The sequence below is a fragment of the Tauraco erythrolophus genome, chromosome 4, assembly GCF_009769465.1.
Source record: "Tauraco erythrolophus isolate bTauEry1 chromosome 4, bTauEry1.pri, whole genome shotgun sequence".
NCBI classification, from domain to species: domain Eukaryota; kingdom Metazoa; phylum Chordata; class Aves; order Musophagiformes; family Musophagidae; genus Tauraco; species Tauraco erythrolophus.
In genome coordinates this window covers 79,414,522-79,439,344 of record NC_141468.1, presented here as the reverse complement: position 1 = coordinate 79,439,344, position 24,823 = coordinate 79,414,522, and the positions used below count along the sequence as shown (strand labels likewise).

Sequence of the window (24,823 nt, the reverse complement as noted above, 5' to 3'; positions counted from 1 at the left end):
TGGAAAGACAGATAGATATAGTAGGATTGATTATTATATAGGATGGATGAATTGTTTATGCTAAACCATAAGACAATTCATATTTTATCAGTCTTTTCAAACAGGCAGTACTGAAACAGAAGCGTGTTTAAAGTTAGAAAAAAGATTGCCTTTTCAAAGGAAGGAATCTCATACTAAACTTTTCCATCTGGATTTTTTAACACCTAAGTCAATGACCCCATTTTTCTAAGTACTGGCTGTCCAGTAGTGTCCTGCCAGAAAAAAAAAAAAATCTTCAAATATACTACTTAAATACAATCTGCTTATAGCTGTAAATTTGACTCATATACAAATATCTGACTGGAATCCACTTAGTAAACTTTCAGAAGGCTTAAATGTGTTATAGCCCTGGCAGATTAGTTTAGGATTTGCTCTGGTAATTTTAGTGGTGCTTGGAATTAATAAAGTGGAACTTTCCAACATCTCTCAAATGCCTTAATTCTTGAGAGGTTCTACTTTAGTTGTCTGAGTTTCTTGGCTAAAAGTTTGCATTCTTTTGTATTTATCCAGTTAGTCTACCTTCACGGTTCTAAGTATTATCACCTCAGGGTCTCGAAGGGTACTCATCAGTAGGTTGAGGAATCTTAGAACTGCCAAATCTTCTAATTATGTGAACTTAATGAATTGCAGTTCCACCATAATTTTTTTATTTCCCAATTATTATATTAATATAATTATGTAATATATGTGATATGACATACTAGCTGATTGGTACCCGGTACCTCGGGAACTTCTTACCAGAAAAGAGAAACGTGTGTTTATTTCTAGGACTGATGCATTTGTCATTTTATTAGACTTATCATGTAGCTGTCTTCAGCATCCTCTCTGGAGCAGGGATTGTCCTTTGCCTCATCACATCTCTGACTGTGGAGTGGATGGGCCTCACAGCAGCCAAGAACCTACACCATAATCTCCTGAACAAGATCATCCTTGGGCCAATCAGGTACAGCAAAAACAACATTCCTGAAAAGCTACATGATCAAACCCTGTCCTCTTTGTAATTGGGAGAGTAGTCCCGTGAAAAGCTCTTGTATTTGCTCTGTTTCCTTCAAGGCCTCAAAAAGTGAAAATAACTGTGAGGTAATCAGGGGGGGAAAATTCCATGTCAGAACATGTGAAATTCTGCCCCCTTTTTGTCTGGCTGAAATGTGTCAGATGGCTGGCACCCCCTTCCAGACTGGGGTGTCAAGGATGGCTTTGAGTGCAGTTCTAGCCCCAGGGCACCCAGATCCAACTCTGAGCTATGGGCATGATGTCAAATGATATGGAGACCAGGCTTCTTCTAATGGCCAGGGACAAGTTCTGCACATGATAACCACAGTCTCTCACCGGCAGCAGGATGGCCAAAAGGATGCCGGCATAACAAATACAGTCATCACGATGCTTTCATGAAACAGAGTCCTGGTGCCCAGTACTATGCAGGAAGTTGAGTAGCAGCCAGGGACAGGCTGTGGTCTTTGGAAGGGATCTTAAATCTTGAGAGAGTGTGGATGAAAGAGCAGAGGGCAAGATGGTGGTTTTTGGAAGAGGAGACTTAAAAGTTTTGCGGGAGAAATGCCAAGAGAAGCATTTAGATAGTCAGGATGCAGAAATTATGATCTGTTATGTTATTCATAGTTACTGCTTGGTTTTAGAAAATGGCAGGACACAGCTCTCTGTTCTGTCTGACTGGGCTTTTTATTCAAAAACGGAATTCCTTTTCAGGTAACTTCTGGGTTTTGATTTGTTCAACAGGTTCTTTGATATGACTCCATTGGGGCTCATTCTAAATCGCTTCTCTGCTGATACAAACATCATTGATCAGGTAGACATATCAATATATTCTGGTTTACTACCTCTTGGCTTTGTAAATTTTTACTTAGCTACTGAACAAGATGATGCATTAAAATATTCAGTAGAGAAAGGCATAGCAAGAACAGTCTCTGGGAATGATAACAGACAAATTCAAAATAGAAAGTATACACACATTGGTAGCAATGAGGGCAGGTAACCATTAGAATAAACATGGTGGAGATGATGGCTCTTAATTTTTTCATATGCAGATTGGTTGCTTCTGTTGGAAGATCTGGGTTAGCAAAACACCAGGTTTTGGGCTCAAAACGGGAAACAGGGTAGAATATAACAACTTGAACTATATGGGAGTACACATGACAGATAGATGTTCTACCCTGGCTGTAGCACCTCTGAGCTTAGAGCACTCAGGGAGAGGAAGGGATGCTTTCACTATGCTGTGAATTAAAATGGATGAGCAATAATCCTGAAGGTAAGGGTGATGGGAACACAGAAAGAAAATTAAGGGGCTCTGAGAAAGAGCATGCTGTTTCTTTGAATATTTGGGATATCAAGAACAATTTTCTCTTTCTTACCTGTTATATAAGCGAGGTGGAAATTGGTACAGTTTCCCCATAATCTTTGAAACGTTGACGTTTAGAAAAAAGCCTCCTGACTCATTTTTAACTTCTGCATATTTGAGTAGTAGACCCACACAAAAACATAAAGGCTCCTGATATAAGGAGAGTATCAATGAATGCACAGTGCTTCCATTTCACTTCCCCTATTGTCCCCTACAGGAAAAGGCACTGGTGATTTTTGCCTTATGTATGTTTATCATTTTGCTCTAGCATATTCCTCCTACCCTGGAGTCTCTTACCCGATCCACCTTACTCTGCCTGTCAGCCATCGGAATGATCTCCTACGCCACTCCATGGTTCCTTGTTGCCCTCGTGCCTCTTGGCATAGCATTTTATTTCATCCAGAAATACTTCAGAGTTGCTTCCAAGTATGTATTAAAAAACTGTCCTGAAAATTTCTTCTAAAAAATTTTTACATAAGACTTGTGATAGAATGTGAGGTTATAGGAGCTTGTATAAGAGGAAAACAGCCATGATGTCCTGCTTTTAGAATTATAGGATCATATAGAATGGTTTAAGTTGGAAGGGACCTTAACGATCATCTAGTTCCACCCCCCCTGCCATGGGTGGGAACACCTTCCTCTAGATCAAGTTGCTCAAAGCCCCGTCCAACCTGGCCTTCAACACTTCTAGGGACAGGGCATCTACGGCTTCTCTGGGCAACCTGTTCCTGTGCCTCACCACCCTCAGAGTGAAGAATTTCTTCCTTAGGTCTAGTCAAAATCTACCCTCATCAACCAACACTCCCAAGTCCTTCTCCTCAGGGCTACTCCATTCTCCGCCCAGCCTGTACTCGTGCTTGGGATTGCCCTGACCCACATGCAGGACCTTGCACTTGGCCTTGTTGGGCTTCATGAGGTTCTCACAGGCCCACCTCTCCAGCCTGTCAAAGTCCCTCTGGATGGCATCCCTTCCCTACAGCGTGTTGACCACACCACACAGCTTGGTGTCATCTGCAGACTTGCTGAGGGTGCACTCAATCCCATTGTCCATGTCGCCAACAAAGATGTTAAATAGCACCGGCCCCAGTACTGACCCCTGAGGAATGCCACTCATCACTGGCCTCCACTTGGACATCGAGCAGTTGACCTCAACTCTTGGAGTGTGACCATCCAGCCAATTCCTTATCTACTGAGTGGTCCATCCATCAAATCCATGTCTCTCCAATTTAGAGACAAGGATGGCATGCAGGACAGTGTCAAATGCTTTGGATAAGTCCAGGTAGATGATGTCAGTTGCTCTTCCCTTATCCACAACACTGTAACCATGTCATAGAAGGCCACCAAATTTGTCAGGCGCAATTTGCCCTTAGTGAAGCCATGTTGGCTGTCACCAATCACTTCCTTTTTTCCCATGTGCTTTAGCATAGATTCCAAGAGGATCTGCTCCATGATCTTGCTGGGCACAGAGGTGAGACTGACTGGCCTGTAGTTGCCTGGGTCTTCTTTTTTCCCTTTTTAAAATGGAAGCTATGTTTCCCCTTTTCCAATCGGTGGGAACTTCACTGGATTGCCATGACATCTCAAATATGATGGGTAGTGGCTTAACAACTTCATCTGACAATTCCCTCAGGACCCACGGATGCATCTCATCAGGTGCCATGGACTTGTGCACCTTCAGGTTCCTCAGATGGTCTCGAACCTGATCTTCTCCTACAGTGGACAGATAGTGACTATAATCACTACGTGTGTAGTGACTCTCTATAGAGTCAGATGAGCATGAAGTTTGTTAATTGAGCCAGCTCACGTCTGGTCAAAGCACCTCTTTGACCTTTTGAGGGTTAGTAGAGAATAGAAAATAGCTTCCTGGATTAAGGTCAGTCACAGCTTTTTTTTCATATTGGGAAATAAAACTCCAGAGAAAGTAATTTCCACTGTACAGCAATGTTTCATATTCAGAATGGTTTGCTGGCTACAGAGAGTACCTTTTTTCAGCACAAAGAGTGTCATGATTTCTTGGAGTCATGCTTCTAGTGCTAAATCCAATATATAATTTAGTAAAATATCTTAAGCAAGCTATTTGACTTTTTCTTCTAAATTCAATTAATTGTTCTGCTTTTTTTTTTTTTATCAGCCAGATTTCTGGCCAGATTTACTCCACTTTCTGGTACTTAAAAACACCCATCAAGGTGCCTGCTGACCTGCAGGGAGGCCAAAATAACCTACTGTTGTTACTAACTGTCACTTCTGGCCTGTGTTTGCAGTATGCACATGGTAAAGCATTAACTCCTGTTTGGTGACATTCAGTTAAGAGACACGGTGATTTTCAACTGAGCTGATTTTTTCAACTGATTCAAGTACAGTTGGCTGATGGATAATACTGTTGTTTAGGTAGCCTAAGAAAGAATTGTGTCAATTATTCCCCTTAAATCAATGGAGCAGAAGGGGCACCGAGCAACATACCAATAATTCAGTTTCACTTTAGCGTGCTTTTCATCAGCTTTCCTGAGAATTTCCAAGGACATTTATTCATAAGAAAACTCTATAATGAGAATTCACAGAACAAAAATGTTTTATTCTGAAATAATTCGCTTAAATTCTCTGAGATTTTTCAGAAACCTTGTTCTTTCCCCACCAGGTTTCCAAACTAAAGCTGTATGTGGCTGTACAACAGGTCTCAAGGTGGCTAAGGAATCAGGAGACTTGATTTTCATTCTTAAATGCATTATGGTACTCTGAGTGTCACCCTGTCCTGCTACAAATAGCAATGCACACTGTTTAAACTGTTTAAACTTCTTACTTAAAATACACAAGAGAAGGAAAAATCTAATGATTTAGACCCCAGAGAAATACTACTGTTTCTCTCTGTATTTTATATGTGAGAGTAAAGTCTCCATCCATCTCCAAACCTGGTTTTCCCACATGCTGTACTGGTAGCCATACCATGCTGATCACCCCTATGAGTCAGGACACACACACACATGCACCCATTGGCTCTGCACATTCATGACTACCTCATTCACTTTATTCCCTTACAGTTTTCTGGGAAAATCTGTATCAGTAAGCACTTTTTTTTTTTAATCTGTTTAAATGAAACTCTTTTAAATCACTTGTGAGGCATTCAGGGTTGACTTGTGTTCTTTTAATCCACAGTAGAAATTAATAAACCCTAATTTATTTCTAGAAAAAATTAGTCTTGGGAAATGTAGGATAAAGGAATAGCTTCAGCTAGTATTTATAACTTACTTGCACGCAGTACTTTCCAGGCATATAAACTTCACTAATTTTTAGAAATGCAAATATTTACAGTATTTCTTGCAGCACTTTGACTCTTTGTTGTATTTTCCGTTACACCTCTCAAAAACTTCTGTGTATTTTCCATCATAAATTTGAAAGAGAGCATGTTTATCATCAAAACATAAGCAGCAAATTCAGTTCTGTGTACTGTAACATTCAGCATCACGGAGCAGTTATTTCTCCTGGCCTATCTAATACAGTGTGCAAACATAGTAGGATTTTAATAAAGAGTTTAAATATCTAATGACCTGGCCTCTCTTCTGTTTATACACCTGGCTGCTATGCCAATGACAGAGTGTTACAGAAAGATGTATTCGTCTCTGTGGTCTGGAAAACATTCCTGTTTCAGGAGAGCTGGAATTTTTTAGATGTAAATATCATTGCTCCATGCAGGTCTTGAAAATACTGTTGCTCAATAATTGAGGAAATTTCTAATTCCTATTATTTCTCTGTCAGTGCTGTCTCTATTTCAACCAATGTGATCATGTTAACACTACAGATAGAAGGTCTGCTGTACTCTGTTATATTTTACATTCAGCATGTTGTGGTACTTACAGGTACTCAAAATGAGGCAAAGTTTGTATGGAGAGGCACCCTTTTCGTTAGGCCAGCTGATACAGTTGCAATAAAATAGATAAACTTGCAGATACACAAACTCTTATTTTATACCTGATGTAAGAGCCACAAGTAACATGCTGTAAAGTTTAAAATCAGCTGTTCTGAGTTTAATTTCATTATATTAATTATATTAATAAATTAGAATGTTTGAGAGTAAAAAGTAATTAGGATCTGGCTAAAACGTACAGCAGGTTTTTATCCAGGAGAGACATGATAGTGTCGTTATTGCTCTGGGACAAAAGGAAGCTTAGCTGTGACCAAAAGCTAGATCGTGGAGGGGGCTGGGAGATGATACAAAGGCTCCAGTGACAAAAAAGAAACGTGACAGTCTCATGTCATGTCAGTGTCTTTCTATACTATAGAAATACTGTTTTGTGTGATCCTGAAAAGAATATGTGCAATACATAAAATGTCTCTTCTCCTCTGTTATGCAGTAAAATTTCTAGAGAGAGATGTTTACACTGTAATGACCGCCTGTTGTTTTTCCTGCTCCCAGGGACCTCCAGGAACTTGACGACAGCACCCAACTGCCTTTACTCTGCCACTTCTCTGAGACAGCTGAAGGCCTTACCACCATTAGAGCATTCGGGTCCGTAACACAAACGATTAGAGGGGAGGCTTGGGTTCTGCTCTGGCCCATGCAGCCTGCTTGACTGAGGGCCAATTACTGGATTTGGTGGACTTTAATTAAGCCATCTCAAAAAAGGGAAGAGCTTTTGTTTTCCATGCCTCTAAACACTTGTACATATTTTCAGTAGCACTCTAATTTATCTGTGTTGGTTTTCTGCTGAATTAAGGGTGATGAGCTTTTTAGGATGTGATATTTCAACTTTTAAGGTGTCTAGTTTAACCGTGCCTTACTTGGACAGCAGGGAGCTCTCCTTTGCCGGGCAGGCACGGGCACCACTCCTTCAGACCCCTCTGCTGTCCGAGTGCCTCTGAATCATTTCTATATTTAACCCACTCTTCAGGCAGGGAAACATCGTTGTAGTGCTCTCCAACTGAGAGTTGGTGCGCAACTAGGGAGACTTTCCACAAAAGCTATGGCAGAACAGACTTGATCTTAATATTCTAAAACCTAGCCTTGTCAATCAATATTGAAGAATAAATTCCAGGAGATTCAGAGAATTTTTCCAACTTTCCTTGCATATGTTTTTGTCTCTACTTACTACAGGAAATGTAGACTGAATTCTTGTAAATTCACTACGTTATAGCTGGTGCGACTCTGCCAAAGTGCCAGCTTGATGTTGCTCCCCAGTAAGCGTCACTTGGACTCATTCTGTACACTGTAGCATTTCCAGCAAGTGCAGATCTCGCTACAATGCTATTTACATGCCTATTTCATCAGCTTAAGACTGGTTCATCACTTCAAGCTAGCTTTAGGGCTGAGGATATTAGCTCCGAGTGCTGCGGTAAGAGGACTGTGGCAGGACGAGCAAAAATGTGGCTGTGTTGAAGAGATGTGAGCCAGTGGTCAGCATGAGATGTCCTAACGAGCTTTATCAACCAGAATGATGCATTGAAACAGTGAGTCATAATTAAGGCCTGATGCTGATGTGTGCTGAGTGCTTCTTGAGAGGTTCAGAGTGGCCTTTCATCATGTTCAGAAAGATGAAGGAGTTTAACACTTCTTGGGAGTCGTTTGACTTTTCTTTACCTTATAAAACAGCAACGTGGGCTTGGATGGCAGGGAGCAGAAGGCAGCCCTAGGAAAGGAGTAGGTAGGCATCATGACCATCGATTGAGTTTTCCAGGATCACTGATGCTAATCTCAGCCATTTCATTTCCCCATCTGTGCTCCACTGTCAACCAAACCTGACGTTTTCGTCAGCAAGCTCGTATTTACTAATAGCCCTGTTAGTCATTCTCTGCAGTTTGAGTTCAGTATGTTCCAGCATAAAATAAAGCAGCTCCTCACATAACTTACCACAAAGTAGCACAGTTGGATCAGAGCACAGTTTCAGTGACCTTAGCTGTTTGTCATCTGACAGGATAAAAGTCTAAAACTGCCCAGAAGACGAGCCGGACATGGATGAAAAGATACAGATTGAGCGTGTCAGTTTTTCCATTAGGAAAACAGGAGCTTTGCTGCCAGAAAAACAGATGAGCAGAATATTCAGTGCATCTTTGCTGCTCTCCGCGTCATTACTGTTACCAGTTGTTGTTTCGGGGAGGTTGCTTGCCATGTTTATAAGCTGCACAGAGGAAATAAAGTATCAGTGGGAAAAGGCGGAGAAAAAAAAAAAAAAGGTTTCTGGCAGAACAGAGATTACAGGTGCTTCTCAGCAGGGCCCTGAAACTTTGAAATGGAAGAGCTTGCCACAATAAAGCAGATGATAAGCTGCTGAATGAAGCTGGGCTAGTTTATTCCAGTGAGGGTATTTAATGGACAGTAGGATGTGAGACAGCGAAATGGTTTCCATCTGACTGCAGGTCATACCTAGAGTACTGCAAGGCACCATGAATTTAAGACACTTGCACCAACAGACATTTGTCCCTCCCCTCCCAAAGTGCACCTCCGCTCTTAGGTGCTCTGACATCCTTGCATTGGTTTTTAAATGCGACGGGAATTACGCCGGAAGAGAGAGAAACAAGCAACAGTGGAGGTAAAGCCACTGATTTTTGTAATTCCGAGCGGATCAATAGATCTCCCTGGTCGTAGCTGTCAAACAAATTCCTCCTCTCTGTATGTGTAGCTAAAGGACAGCCCTGGCAGCAGGGACGAGTCCTTAGGGAAGATTTTTTAATCAAAACTTTGGCAAAGCCAGAAGGGCAATAGTTCTGGTTCAGGGGGAGGGGAGGGAGAGAAGAGTTTAATGCTTCATCCTTTTGAGTATGAGTGTGTAACGTGTTGTAATATAACAACTTTGCTCTTGGCAGGCACGAAGCCAGATTTAAACAACGTATGCTGGAACTAACGGACACGAACAACATTGCCTACTTATTTCTGTCAGCTGCCAACAGATGGCTGGAGGTCAGGACGGTACGTTCAGTTTAGTCCCAGCCATGGTTTTGAAACCTTGGAAGCAAACAGAGTCTTTGCCTGATGCAGAGTAGATAATAACGAGAATTAATCTCGTGATGAGATTATACACACTGTTCCTTAAAATAGATTGAGATTGTTTATGTTAAACCCATAGGGTTTTTTCAGCTTTCTTGGCCAGGAGTAAGCAAATACAAGTCTCCCTCATCTTTGCTGTTGTGATGTCTAGAGTCTGAAGGGAGTGCAAGAACAAACATTTACGTAACTTGAAATGAGGCTTTCTCCACTACTGTGCAGCATCTGCAGACCTGCCGCAGCAGGAGCTACTTTCAAAGCAGAGCACAGCTTTTAAGTAGTTTTGTCAACTTGTGCCGTCGTTCTGCCGAGGCTGTTTTAGGCACCACTGAGCTTCCAGGTCCTGAGGTATCTCTCCAGCAATGGGGTTTATCCCACAGCTGTAATTCAGAGCCCATGCTGTGCAGTTTACAGTACTGTTCAATATCATGAAAGATGGCAGAACTAGACTCCGACTGAAAAACAAAGGACAGTAGGGCACAACGCAGCCAGTGGCAGTGAGACAGGTTCCTGGCTTTTGCCGGGTCTCTCCAGGGAGAGAGCGGATGAGGAGGTTCCCTGATTTTCAAGGCAAGAAAAGGCAAGCAAAATCACTGTGATTTCCTTATTCATCTGACACTAAAAGCAGTGAATAAACAGAGCAGTGACCTGATTCTGTTAGTCACAAATAGTAGCAGGCATGATTAATCCTCACTTCAAAGGCTGTACCCTTACCTTTGATTCCTGGTATGCTGGCAGAGCAACAAAGTTGTGCTCCATTTCTTATGATGGCACAGCTTTCCCTTGTGAATGAAGCTTTCAGCTTCCTACAGCATCCAAGATCAAGCTGAACTTGCTTCCAAATCAAAGATAGATAAATAACAGAGCAACAACCAGTCCTGGAGTAAACTGTGGCAATGCCTGCTAATGTCTCACAGTCTTAGACTTGCTTACCTGCAGAATGCATTTGATCCAACGATATGCATCGCTTCGTCATAGCATTAGAAATAATGTGGCCACGCCAAGGAATAGTTTATTTAGCTCTGCCTAATGGCACAGTGGTACTAATATCGCTCAAAACTTTGTAGGCTTTAATAGCAACTGTGAAGTCCTGTCCGAACTGCTGATGGAGGCTTGAGACCGTTGTGCTTCTACTTGCTTGTAGACGTTAAGTTTGAATCTGTCATCTGCTCATCAACAGAGAGCTGAACTAGGCAGCCCTCATTTCAAATCTCAGAGGGAAAGATTCCAGGTAGGGAGTTCTCAAACAAGAGGAAAAAAATGCATGGAAAATGCTAATCCTGTAATTCAAAGTAAATACAATGCAGGGAGCAGTGGGAGAGTGGGAGTACCAGCAGTCTTACAAATCAGGCACCTTGACAACTGCATGAGATCACATGTGGCATTCACTTCAAAACTGAGGTGCACATCAAGAAGATGAGTTCAAGCTTCTGCAAAGCTCATGAGAAGTCAGATCTTTCTAATACAGCCTACATAGCAATTTCTGTAAAGCAAGGCATCCCCATGCAACAGAGCTGAGATCCTTCAGGTATCTACCACACATTCACTCCGAAACTCCAAGTACTGTGACAGGAGCAAGGCTTAGTAGCTCTTTTCCAGCACCACAACTACACATCTATACTGCTTTCAGAGTCCACACTATCAACACCCATCTGGTGTTTCACTGCAGGCTGTGAGTGCACAGCAGGCTTGGGGATGCCTTCACCACGCGCAGTGTCCTGTTGCATGTTGTAGACACTTTATGTCAGTCTGCCCGCTTGTGCCCAGAAAACATGTGCAGTACTTGTATAAATTTTACCAAAATTCTTCACGGACTTTGTGAAGTCACTGATATTTCTCTTTTTTGGTGAGGCAAACCCATGTTTGAGAAGATCTGAAGGAGAGTGGAGAGAGTGGAATTGATTTGCTTTAGTGGTAGGAATTAGGAGTATCAGTATTACACCATTCTTATGATTTATTTTTTTTTACGTGATGGTTAAGATTTTTTGATACCTGCTCTTTTTGGCATGTACACAATGAGATACTCTAGCCCAACGGGATTTGCAGAAAACACTGGCCTGTTCAGTTGTGTTCAGCAAGTTCCTTCAGAGTGTTTCAGGTTGGGCACCACAATTCCAGACCTTTTCTGGGAAAAACAACCCAGAATTAAGGACTAGGTGTCATTTATAGAAATAATCCTTAGTAAAGCAAAAGTGCTCCGTATCTGAAGAAATTTTCTTGTTGCTGCATTTTAATGTTGTCTAGAATCTTTCTCTCCCTCTCTCTCTTGTTCCAGGATTACCTTGGCGCTTGCATAGTTCTGACTGCAGCCGTCACTTCCATCACCGAAGGGCCTAACTCGGGGTTTGTGGGGCTGGGTCTCCTGTACGCTCTGACGGTATGTACCAAGAGAAAGCATAAGAACTTTCAGACCGACGTATTAATTTTATGATATTTTAAAAAATACATATACATGGTTATCTTCCAACTTTCTTAATCTTGAAAAAAACAATCTCGCAAATAATGGATTCGAGCCAAAGTTGAGAGAGTTCAGGGCAACTTGGACTTGCTTCAGGTTTTATGAGCCAATTAAAAAAACACAACCATTCCCAGGCCCTACGTGCTCCCAAGCAGAGCAGGAAAATTAAAAATGCGTAAGAGGACCTGCTGTGCACTCTGTTTTGCACAACACAGTGTTGGTTCCGCCTGTATATGGCAAAATCTGCCAGAAATACTATCTCACAGGCTGTCATAACCTGGGTAATGTTTAACCAAAGACTAAATAAAATAATTGCTGAAGAACCAGAAATGCCAGTTCTACCTTTGGAAGGAAACTACTCAGATGCCTGATATTGTCCACGAAATTCTGAATGGATTTGGGGATTGGAACCTTTGGGGCTGGTAGGCATGGTTCATCATGACAGGTAGCAGTAGGAAAGTGGAGGAGATGGGGTTAGGAACGATGAGATCTTGATGGGACACTAGCAGATTCATTTTAACTCTATCATGAGCACTGAGCTACTTGAGCTGAGTCATGGAGAAGCAACAGCGGTTTAGTGCAGCAGGCTGTGAGAGAGGCAGAGAGTACATCATGAGCATAGAGTGAGTACGATCACCACACAGAGAAGAAATATCACTGAATTAACTGTGACAGTGGGGACAAAAGCAGGATGAGGATAACGGCAGGAAGAATTTTTGAAATCATGGCTGGCACGGCAAAAAGCTTGTTGCTTTACAGCTCTGGTATGAGGGAGGGATACGGGTCGAATACTGAGGTTCGACTTTGCACGTAAATGCTGGTGAGCCCATGGTTACAACAGAAAGTTCTCGGCAGCTGCCTTAGGGTGGCCTTAGATCCCCTTCGGGCTGCTGTTGCAGCAGTGTGAGAATTTGCCAGCATCTGAGAATCAGTCCCAGTGCTTCAACTGCACTCTGAAAACATTCCGAGTAATACTGCTTCATTAGCAGAGATCTGGAAGCACCAAGATGTCTGCATCATCTTTGGCTTCTTTGTATTGACTCTGTATTTGCAAACAGATGATTAGTGTAAATGAGCCACGTGCTTGAAGTCTGGCATAGGAGAGGAAACATGCTGTAGTCACCAAGTGATTACCTGTCTCTCTGCTGCTTCACGATAACGCTGATGAAACTTTGAATGGAGTTGGATCATTACCTGCGTCCCCTGGCACAGGTTTTTGTATCATTTCTCTCTGGAGCTGAGAGAGGGCTGATGTTTGGACCTGGATGAGAGCAAACTTTGTACCAGCATTGTGTTTGCAGTGGACGTCCATAAGCTCATTCTCTCCCTTTGTGAAAACTCTGCTGACACCCTTGCACAGCCGCGATGAAGGCTGAAATAATGAGTAGAGCTTTTTGGATGCCAGGCTCTGCTACCCAGTCTGCCAGATCTCTGACTGCAGCCTGCTACTCCACAAGCAGCAGTTCTGCCCAGCGTTTAGCTTATCTGCAGACGTCCCCGTTTCCTTACCTTCCTGACTCAAAAGGACACTGAATGAGCAGGTTTCTGAACAACAAAGAAAATAATACCCCCTTGAGTAACTCTGTCTTAAGGATAAAGCAAGCAACTAAATCCTCTAAACTGACAACAAATGTTGTTGATGAATCTCAGTGAAAATTATTTACTGTATGCCCATTGCGTCAGTATTAGGTTAGTGGAAGAGAAGCAGGGCTGGGTGATTGATTCATAATAAAGTTCTTATTTGGCAGATTCAGCAATCTCTCACAAATAAACAGCAAAACCTTTCCCTGAATATGTTTGTGTATAGGATGTTTTCACTGTGTTAAGTTTCTAAACCTTTATTCAGCTATGTAAAGTATCTCAATTTTTAAAAATGCTTGACAGTCAACTGTTCCTAATAAGAACAGTTTTTCTTTTTATATGAGCACCTAAATACAGACTTAGGAACGCTTAGGAAATTGCTTTAGAATTTTCAGCCTTAGTCCTGACTAGAGATCAGTTTGTCTAAACTATTGGGTATTGTTAGACAACTAATTATCAACTACTATCTACTACAAGTAATACCTTTACTATTGATCAAACTCTCTTAATTACAAATGGGAATAAAAACCAATAAGGAAATACCTCTGAGCTGATAATACATTTTTTCTCATATATTTCTATGCTAAAAAACCCTCACATTTTCCACAGAGATAAATGAATTATCTAAATATGCACAGACAGAAACAGAAATTAAATGCCCATCAAATATTTTCAATACGTTTGCAAATAGTAAACTTTCTTAATCCTTAGTTGCAGTCTTTGAAAGATTAGAAAATGTAGTATTTCCAAAAAGCGCTTCCAGTTTTGTTTTTTTTCCTGTGTTTGTGTGCGTAAAGATATCTTTCAGTACTGATTACTATAATCCAAGAACAACAGATTCCCTTAATCAATCTCGTCTTCAGACTGTAGGTACAACCTTTATATAGTTCTCCTTCCAAAAACAGGGATGAGAATCCCGAGCACTAAATTACTATATCAGGGCAGTTTTTGTGTTGGAGTACGACTAGCTTATTAGGTGTTTGATGGTGTTGCAGTGAATGGTTGTAACGTCAATAAGAGACCCACTGTACTGAGTCAGGCCAAAGACTTTTACAAATTTATCCAACCTTTATGTGCAAACAGGCAGATGGACAGACAGAAGGCTGAACCCTGAACCCTGTCCTTGTTTTCATTTTGTGATGCAGATAACCAACTATTTGAACTGGGTGGTGAGGAATCTGGCTGATCTGGAGGTGCAGATGGGTGCAGTAAAAAAAGTGCACAGCTTCCTGAACATGGAGTCGGAGAACTATGATGGCTGCTTGGGTACTGCACTCAGACCTTTTTGGGTTTTAATGTGGTAATGTGGAAGCACGGTTGACTTGATCATGTAAAATGTATACGCCTCTTTGGCCAAAACCTGTTCTCATTGACCTGTAGGAACTCCCTCTGATCTGAGTGATGAGGATAGCCAAAGGCAGCTATGAGATATGTACCCCATGCTACTCAACATAAAAAAAAAACCCTACCAAATGCCAGGGAGACAGAGCTTGGCCCTGTAGTACAACCAGAAAGTACCAGGAAGGGCACAGCTGTAGATGGGATGAACAAAATATGCATGTAGCTGTTCAGAAAGCAAAAATCTGGATAAAAATTAGAAGTGCACTAACAGTCATGTGCTTTGCAGCAGATGGAGTCTACAGGACAGGGGCACGTTGGCAATCAGACCTCAGCAGCTCTTCCCTGAACGGCACATTGCTGTTCGTACTCTGCGTATTTCAAACTGGCTGTGACTGCTATTTTATAAAATGCTTGAAGTGCAAGGCCAGAAAACTTCCCTGGAAAGCCAAACCTCTTAGCCTGGAGCAAAACCTGCCTGTATATTTGCAAATCAGGATGAAATATGAGCTGTGATAGTATCAACAGCTCATGTCGTACGGCCATAACCACATCCCTCCTTGCACTGCCCTTCCTGTGCCAGTTTCTGACCGAAGAACATGTTAACGCGGCGCTGACACTGCATTCTTCTCTGCTCGTTTGGCTTCTCCCCGTTTCATTGCCAAGAGCAGCTTTAGCATCTGACCTTTCATCTTATCTGTCAAGATCTGGAAGCAAAGTGCTAACGTGCCCGCCAGGCAGTTTCCAGCTGCCCCTCAGCAGGGAACTGGGACTCCATTTCTCGAGTGGCTTCAGGAAGGTGCCCAGGCAGGAGAGAAGGGGAAAGGAGAATTTCATAAAAGGTGACCCTCTGATAGCATTCGTTTTGATTTGTTTTACTGTTAACTATTTCAGATCCCTCGCAAGTCCCAAAAGACTGGCCCCAAGAGGGGGAAATCAAGATTGAAAATTTGTGTGTTCGATACGAGAACAACCTGAGACCCGTTCTTAAGCATGTTAAGGCGTACATCAAACCAGGACAAAAGGTACTGTGTCAAGCAATTGCCTATCGTCCTCATTCTGGAGCAGATCCTTCCTTAATGTGTTTCCTTTTCTAAGGTGGCAGAAGAGCAAGAATAACAACAATTTGCAGTGACAGCTATATACATTGATGGTCCTCCCTGAGGTCCCTGGGCATGAGTCAAGAGACTTACACCGATGACATCTTATTCTTGTCTGGGATCAGTTTTCTTTCCGACAGTGCCATTTCTTTCCAAGTCCGCTTCCTCTGCATAGAGTGAGCCTAGGTGGCCAGATGAGATTAGATGAACACCAGACTGGAACTGAGTGAAAACACAAGAATATTTCATACTTCAGCATATAGTGTCATTGGAGTCCAGGTCAAAATGCTGAAGTTTCAAAAACATTCCTGGGACAAGTCCTCATGATACTGAGAGCCAGGAAAGAGGAGTGTGCTTTCCACACTCTCTTGTTTTTTCCCTGGTGTCTGCCACCAGCCTTTGGGAAGGACCTTCCTACTCACGAGCAGGGCAGTCCAGTCCTGCTTTCCCAGAAGGACTGCAAGTCTGATTTACAGCTTTCCCCCATGAGTAAGTAACATCTTGCTTTCTTTTGCAGGTTGGGATCTGTGGTCGTACTGGCAGTGGCAAGTCATCCCTGTCTTTGGCATTCTTCAGAATGGTGGACATATTTGATGGTTAGTTTTCACTGGGGTATGTTGTCACTCCTGACCTGCTCCCCTCTTATTTCTTCAGAAGAGGCGGGGAGAGTTTTTGGTAGTTTATATCCTGGCTCTCTGACTCAGAAGATACTTGATTAGAATGGGGCTTGTTATGCCTGATCCTTCAAAGTACGAAGTGTCCTATGCGAGTAGTGCTTGGTTCTTCCAGGAAATGTTACATAGACATTATACTTCTAATTTTTTTAAGGTTTTTTTTGCATATGCTCTGACAAAACAATATACCATTTTTGAGATAGGAGGAAAAAATATGCAACTTTCTGGAGCCTCTAAATTTCTCCCTAAAGAATAACTTAATTAACTTCTGATAGCTGTCAAAATATTAGCAGAATAGAAACTAGAACTCAACAAGTCCATTCCCTTGATACTTATTTTTGTGTTTTATTGCGGTTTCCCACAACTACAGCAGAAACTGACTAAAGGTTTTGGAAACATTTTGCTGTATTTTCACTTCTGTAACATTTCACTCTCACAGCTAATTGGCGTGAACTGGTATGCAGCAATATGCACCCTGGCATTTATAATACGTATGCATGTGTACTGCTGCAGGAATATGGAAATCTACTGGAAGGTCATCTTTTTTTTTCAAAGATTTCCGTGTTTCTAATTTAGCCATTGCACGTGGAACATTTGCTAGGGAAACCCCAGTAGGATATGAGAGGATAAGTAAATCTGATGAGCTAATACTTACTTTTGTTGTGGTTCTGTGCCTATATGTATCTATGGTAATAGGTTTCTGATTCATGATTGGGGTTCCTGGATATATAAATAGTGCAAACAAATAATAATGATGTTTATGGCCAACTTTGAGTTTCTTTCTACTTTAATCTTATTTCCGTATCTTTTCTTTATCTGTTCCTTCTGTATCTCTGATTTTTCCCAGTGGGAATGCACAAATCTTTTCTAATCAAGCTCTGTTTATCTTTTGTGCACATCCCTCTCTCTCAGCTAGACCCATATTTGGCCTCTATGCTGGCCCACTTCTGGGTGGAGTCCTGGCTCTAATAAAAGTTACATAACAAGATTTCGAGTAACTTTACTAGAGCCAAGATTTCATTCATGTTGTCCATCTTGGTTCCTTATATCTCTGTTATTTCTTTAAATTTGTACATGTTCCATTTTATTCCTGGACTCACGCTTCTTTCTTTGTTCTTTAGTGTTTCCCTTTTCTTGCCCTCTCTTCAGACTACTTCTCATTTCTTTTTCTGTCTTCCTTGGCTGCCCCTCATTACTTTCCTGGTTTCCCAACTCTTCTCTTATTTACTTTTTCCCTTACATCTACCCATCTGCTTTTTTCTTTTCCTTGAGCATACTGGTTTCTATCAAAAATGCATTCCCCTATTCCCGAGGCATGCTGTATTCATTTTTCTCTCATTAGTCCACCTCATCTTCTGCTAATCCTCTCTCATGTCCTCATTTGCAAAGACAAGGAATTGCCTAAGTTTATGGAACGACTGATGTCTCATGCTGAAGTCTTATGGCCTGATTCAGACTTTCTGAAAGTCTGAAAACAACTGGACTTTGCACCCTCCTGATGAAATCTTGGTTCCTCTGAACTTCTAATAAAAGCATACGACTAATGGTAGTCCAGCTAGGTGGAGATTAAGTCTTTCATCGGAATAGGGCCACATAGAGTAACCTACAAAATGCAGTATCATGACAATTGGTAATGTCAGAAGAGGCGTATGTGTACAGCTTTGAATATCCATATTTGCCTGTTCATGGTTAGGTTCTCACTGTTGGGAGAGAGAACTGATGAACTTCATGTTCAGTACTTCCTAGGGCTGAGTGCAACTGCCCAGTGAAGTAATCCACAGGGAAACTGCAGAAGTGAGCCTGATGAACATACCCTTACCATATTCTCATTCAGTTTGCCCTGGCCCATCCCTTCCCCATAATCCAGAGGAAGTTTCTGTGTCCAGGGAATGTCAGTGGGGCCAGTAGTTCCTGGCTTTTGTTTGAGGATTCAAGGGAAGAGATTCCTTCTGCTCTTCTCACCCTCTTCTACTTACAGAGCAGCCAACCAGTTTCTCTTGTACGTTTCCCCCATCTCCCTCGCCTGAATATCAGCAATTGCCACACCCAGCACATCATAAATCAGATTTTCAGATGAGATCCATATGCTCATTGACCTGAAGCAGTGACTAGAAAAGGAAAAAATCCTCTTACTTTACCAAATATTCCAGCTGTTGCAGCAACTTCTTGTAGGGGAATGAACTACTAGGTTAAGGGGTGATTAATGTGACTGCTTCGACTAATCTTATGCTAGCAGAACAGTATGTGGCTAATTCAGAACCAAATACTCAAATGAAACTGATCTGTAGCAACCAGCATGAATGGTATTAAAATGCCTTTGAGTAGGACATCCTTTTTGTTTTTCTGATCTGCTTCTTGTTAAAAAGTTAATGCTACTCCATTCCTTCTAGAGTTTGAAGGATAGTTTTGGCTCCTGATATATGGATTGCAGATACGTACATATATTAAGCAAAAAAAGAGTTGTACACAATCTCAAATTAACTATATCCTGCAACTGTTAAAGTCAAGGGGAACAGAGAAAGGCACAGGACATGGCTAGTTACATAAGTTGCTCTTATTCTCGCTCTGTATGGCTGTAAAGCTCAGGTTGCCCCACAATAAATTATCCTTCTGGTGCTATCATTAATCACATAGCATGGAAGCCACGTATTTCCTTTAACAGAAGGTGGGGGAAAAAAGAAGAAAGAGAGCAAGACAAAAATGTCACTAATAAGCTGGATCCCCTCTGGCTTGCCTTACGACATACCTTCACCTTCCCCATGTTTATATGACAGCGCTGAGAGATCGCAGAGACACGCAGCCCCATCCTCAGGAGTCCAGCCCAAAGCAGCCGGTTTCTCTTTCTGTCTGCTACCTGCAGATCACACGCTTTGTGCAATTCGCTCATGTGTCTTCTGCATGCTGTTTTAAACAGGGAGGATAGTGATTGACGGGATAGACATCAGCAAATTGCCTCTTCATACTCTCCGCTCCCGACTCTCCATTATTCTCCAGGATCCAATATTGTTCAGTGGCTCCATCCGGTAGGTGTATGCCATCAGGGGGTGACAAGCAGCATTGCATGGCGTGTTTGTGATGGGCGCTGTGGAACAGGAAGGGATGGAAAGGGAAGGAACCTTCCTAGCTCAGTCCAATCTATCTACACAGTCCATCCAAGGGAAGTCAAGTGACATACATAATGACAAAATGTTCCTTTGCAGAAGACCTGAATAGACTGTAATTGCAGTAACGAGACTCCTGTTATGATTTTCCTTGCAGCTTTAATTTGGATCCAGAATGCAAGTGCACAGATGATAGACTCTGGGAAGCTTTGGAGATTGCTCAGTTGAAGAACATGGTCAAGTCCTTGCCAGGAGGCCTAGGTATGTTTGAACCAAGTATGTGGGAACATACACCAATAATGAAGCTGTGAACGCATAAGCATGCACATATATAAACAGATACCTGGCATCTTACGCTCTGAACCATCATGTAGGAGTCAACAGGCACCTCATGAATATTCTGTCTCTACGTTAGAGAGAATATTCTTACTAAAAAGCTGAAGAGTAGTCTGGTTTTCCACTCATTGCAGAAAAATCCTGTGGCAGTCAGCGGAGCGTTAAAAAAGCACCGTTTTACCTCTGCTCCTTCAGCAGAATCTGGCTCTGCCAGCAGAGTTGTAGCTCTTGTCTAGAACCCTGATAGAGCATTTTCCTTATCATTTCAGATCTGATTCATGAAGGAAACTTGCGTATTTCCTTCCATATTAAGTGGATTTCATATTACTAAGATATTATCCTGCAGCCTACCAGATTTGCTAACCGTTTGCGCTATTTACTTAATGATATATTGCTGCTTTCCCAAGAAGCTGTGCTCCCTTTTCTTGGTATCACTGCATTCTGATGTTCAGTCAAGATGATGCTTATTGGCTTTTACAGGGATTTTGCCTGACCCTGGGATAGTGCAAAAGCAGAGCTTTCACAGTGCCCACTCAAAACTCACTGGGTCCTGACCGTATGAGCATACAGCATTTCAGTGGTGCGACATTCAAAGTAACTGATTTTATTACAGATGCAATGGTCACAGAAGGAGGAGAGAACTTCAGTGTAGGGCAAAGGCAGCTCTTCTGTCTGGCCCGAGCCTTTGTCCGCAAGAGCAGCATTCTCATCATGGATGAAGCCACCGCATCTATTGACATGGCCACAGTGAGTATAGCAATTAGCACCACCGACGCACAAATTTACTAGGAGAGGAGGCATCATCTTCCCTAAATGTCAGCCATGAGATCTCTTTAGTGGGGAAAACTGAGAGCTTTTTTGCATTTCTCTTGTGTTTACTTTCAGCTGTTTCTGTTGATGTGTTTTGGGGTTTGATGCCTACGGTGAGGGGAAAAAAGACAAAATGTTTTAGAAAATCCCTGCTTTCACCTGCCTGAGAATCTGGAGTGCAGATCAGAGATAGTATGGAATATGATCCTCTCTCTTATGTGCTTGAAAGCACATGAATTAAAATGTAAAAGGATGAAGTAACTGAAGCAAGCCTTTTCCTTTGATAGGAGAACATTTTGCAGAAGGTTGTGATGACTGCCTTTGCAGACCGCACAGTCGTAACAATAGCGGTAAGTAGTGATGCCAGCAAACGCTCTCTTTCCTCATTCCTCAGGCAGTTAATCTTGCCTTTCACCAGTTAAACATCACTATATCAAACAAAAATGTCACAAAATAAAACAAAAACACAAGGTCAGAATATTCCCAGATACTAGAACAAGTCAAGAAACATACTATCGACCTGAAATTTTGCAGTAAATGCCGTCTTGCAAGTGGGCCAAACTAAAACACTTAGATCTGAAGAAGGACTTTACAGGGAACTTGAGCATCTACACTGTCTCCAAGAAAATTTGAAGTCTAAAAAATTGAAACCAAACCCATGGGTTAAACCAGTATTGAAAGTTGCATCAAAATCTAGATTTGAATTTTGCCTCTGAAGCCTATGCATGTAGAGTGTCTACAATCGTGGCACGAATTTATAAAAGGAGCTGAGATTTCAAAAGCTTGTTGCTGTGGCTTCTCAAGTTGGATTGTCTTTTCTTTCAGAGTAAAAAGTTTGGTTTATGATCAAGGTTTTACAAAGTGGAATCAATGGGAATTGCTCAAAAATTAGTATCTGTTCATCTAAAGGTTTATGATTTTTTTTTTTCCTATTTCCCTGCCATTTCCAGTGGCCAGAAGTTCCATGTATCTGTGTAGGTACGCACGTGTACGTGCACACGTACACATGCATACGCACGTACGCACATACACAGTGTTCCACCTTGTGACGGCAGGCTTACTCAACAAACAGATGTTTTATCCACGAGATAAATACATGTTTTAACAGCTGTTCCATTTGCCTCGTCTGGAACCTAGTCCTGCGGTTAGACATTAGAGTTATGCCTCCTGGACTGTCAGTTTGTGTCAGGCAAACCACTTAACCCAGCTCGTTTACAACAGGCTCTAAGGTTCTTGGATGTGTAAGTGCTGAAGATGCTAGCAGTAAGCGTGTTCTCCTTCGGCTACACATGCCATTCAGATTTTCAGTATTGTCCTTCTGACTGGAATCTCACTTTTCTTTTGCTTTGCCCTTCCAAAGTCGGTGTCTCAAGCAAAATGGCACACATTAGTATTTAGCTTTCCTCACCGAGCTGGCTTTATTTCCTTTCTGTCTTCGTTCACGGCTGATCCTTCCTTCACCCACCTGTTTTCTTTTCTTTTTTTCCAGCATCGCGTATCTCACATCTTGGATGCCAATATTGTCCTAGTCCTTTCTGAGGGCTTTCTAGTTGAATGTGACACTGCCTCAAACTTACTCCTCAAAGAGGATGGCCTGTTCACCACTTTGGTGAAGACTCACAAGTAGACTCTCTCAGTCCACACTGTTCATGAGACTTCTGGCTCTTTGGTAGTTATTTTTACCTCTTTAGTTTCTTTCCACTCTGCTTCCTTTCTGCTGCACGACTTCTGAGACGACAGTGCAAGAAGGTGTTTGTTGTGTCGTTCCTGGGTTTGTTTAATTTCATGACTATATATGCTAATCATATTTAACTAAAGCTTAGACAGGCAGCTAACACTGCATCTAGCATGTCGAAGGAATCCACTCCATGAAGTAATCCCTGACCTTCAGCCTATACAATGAAATATCACACTTTTAGAGTTCTTCCTGTCTGTACCTGACTGGCTGTATTCATACAGCATTGAAACCAAACTCAGCCTGGTTTCATCCCTGTTGCCTGTGGGGCTGAACTATTGCCTGTAGCACACACGACTTTCACCTCAGAGGGAGCTAATTGATTTACAGAAGACGACAGCCCAGGAGTGCCCTACGACAGATGCAGAGCAGACAGTCAGGGTACAGAGACCAAGGAGTGGAGCAGGATGCTAAGCCACCTGACAGTGCAGGCATACCCGGGATATTTCTCGCCCATATTTCCTAAAGAGGAAGATGTATTTCAGTGATGCCGCAGGATTTATTCCAACAGCTGTGCTGTCCATAATAGCAATTAGCTGCCCGAAAGTGAAGTGCATGGTTAAGTATTCTCAGGCTTGGTGCCAGAGGCTGTAAAGTAATTGGAGATCTCTTTGGATTGAAGATACGGTACAAGGACCTACTCCAAATATCACTGTAAACAAGGACAGCCTTCCACCAACTCGGTATGCCTTGCATTAGGCCCCTAAATGAACTGCAGTGAGAACTGTCATAATGAGAACTTCTGTATGATTTTCTTTACGGCAGCATCGGGTTCACACCATCCTAACTGCAGACCTGGTCATCGTCATGAAGCGAGGGAACATTTTAGAATGTGATACGCCTGAGAACCTGCTTTCTCAAGAAGATGGCATCTTTGCTTCATTTGTCCGGGCTGACATGTGAAGAATCACATGATGCATTTTAATAGCTTATTTTTAAACAACCGAAATGCAAATATTTTCTATTCAATGGAGCATCACTTTTATCTTTTTTTTAGAGCCTCTTTCTTCACACTTCTGTCTTCCAAAATAATAAAAGCTATTGCAATACATGTATGCCTCAAAGCAATAAAAATGTCACTTTGTTCAAAAGCTATTAAACTTCACACACACACACACACGCACACACAGAGGCAGAAGTTTTTACTTCCTGGGAATTTGGCATTTTCCTTAGACTTTTTAGTGACTTTATTTTCTTTTATAGAGAGCAAAAGAATGCACTGCTCTCATAAACTGCATATGCTATGCTGGAACCGGCAATAAAATCGTGCAGTTTGTCAAGGAAACAAGAGATCCCCAGCAGCATTGTGTCCCCAGAGGGGAAAAACTTAAAAAAAAAGAAATCGAACTTCATAACATTTGGGGCAATCATCTGCTGCATTCCAAAGGCATAAACTTTGCTCTTCAAGTTGCAGTGGAGGAGCAGTGAATGAGGGAAAGGAATTTCATTAGAAATAAGGAAATTCTTCCTGTCTCTCACTTCAGTCTGCACACTGTAGTTGGCACAGTACTGTTTTTCAGTGCAACGATGGCTTATCCCTACAGTCAGTTCCTAAATCCATGTCTGCTCTGCAAACTTTCTTCTATCAAAGATGCAAATCATCCTATAATTATGCATGCTTTGATAGGCTTATAGAGGAATTCTGTACAGTATTTTAAGACTTTGTGTTAAAATTAGTCTGAATTTATAAACTTGGTATTAGCCAATCTTTTAAACATGTCCACTAAAATATTCTACTTAAAACAGCATGTAATTGTCCAACCACTAATTGTTTTATATGTCTTTAATTCTTCACAGTATTTTTTATCCTGGGACAACCTTTCTTTTCCTTTACACATTTCTGGTGTATCTCTAAATCAGATCTAGTCCAAGAAGGTATGATTTTCAAATTATTTCTGTATCTTCAAGAATTTAGGTGAATTTAGATATATATTTACATCGTACAGCTTTGAAAGGTTGCCTGCACTTGACTAATGCATATGGCTGAACCATGACGACTGCACAAAGGGCACTAAACCTCCAGAAGGAGTTTCACAGACACTTTCAAAGGCAGAGCTTGAGACATCAGCTTCACTAGTAGTATCCAACATGGTTCTTATTCATCTACTGTTAAAAGATCTAGGAAGAACACGAGGTGCACTTAAGCATATTTCTAGTGTAATGAAAAGAACATAAGGCATAGTACATGGCAAAAAAAAAAGCTATGAATTTTGGAGAAGTTGTAGGACTTAAAATTGGGATTACCTTTAGTAGTATAAAAATGATACAGTGGTTTATCTTTCTTTTTTTTTTTCTGTCTATCTTGACTATCGGAAATAAAAGCTATGT

General features: G+C 41.7%; 1 protein-coding gene across 4 annotated transcripts in view; it reads left to right on the top strand.

Annotated features, from left to right (window-relative positions):
- Positions 1–23,398, top strand: part of ABCC9 (ATP binding cassette subfamily C member 9) — a 67,835-nt gene extending 44,437 nt beyond the window's left edge. For 3 of the 4 annotated variants that reach the window (XM_086610557.1, XM_009977927.2, XM_086610555.1), the window contains 14 exons: positions 834–982; positions 1,774–1,843; positions 2,661–2,818; positions 6,801–6,893; positions 9,185–9,287; positions 11,638–11,739; positions 14,547–14,667; positions 15,634–15,764; positions 16,357–16,435; positions 19,428–19,536; positions 19,772–19,875; positions 20,564–20,697; positions 21,048–21,110; positions 23,261–23,398. In XM_086610557.1, coding sequence (XP_086466683.1) covers positions 834–982; positions 1,774–1,843; positions 2,661–2,818; positions 6,801–6,893; positions 9,185–9,287; positions 11,638–11,739; positions 14,547–14,667; positions 15,634–15,764; positions 16,357–16,435; positions 19,428–19,536; positions 19,772–19,875; positions 20,564–20,697; positions 21,048–21,110; positions 23,261–23,398 — 1,554 coding nt within the window. Of the gene's footprint in view, positions 1–833; positions 983–1,773; positions 1,844–2,660; positions 2,819–6,800; positions 6,894–9,184; positions 9,288–11,637; positions 11,740–14,546; positions 14,668–15,633; positions 15,765–16,356; positions 16,436–19,427; positions 19,537–19,771; positions 19,876–20,563; positions 20,698–21,047; positions 21,111–22,249; positions 22,388–23,260 lie in introns of those variants that run through there. The other variant, XM_086610556.1, reaches the window with a different exon arrangement.
- Positions 23,399–24,823: the final 1,425 nt, after the last annotated feature.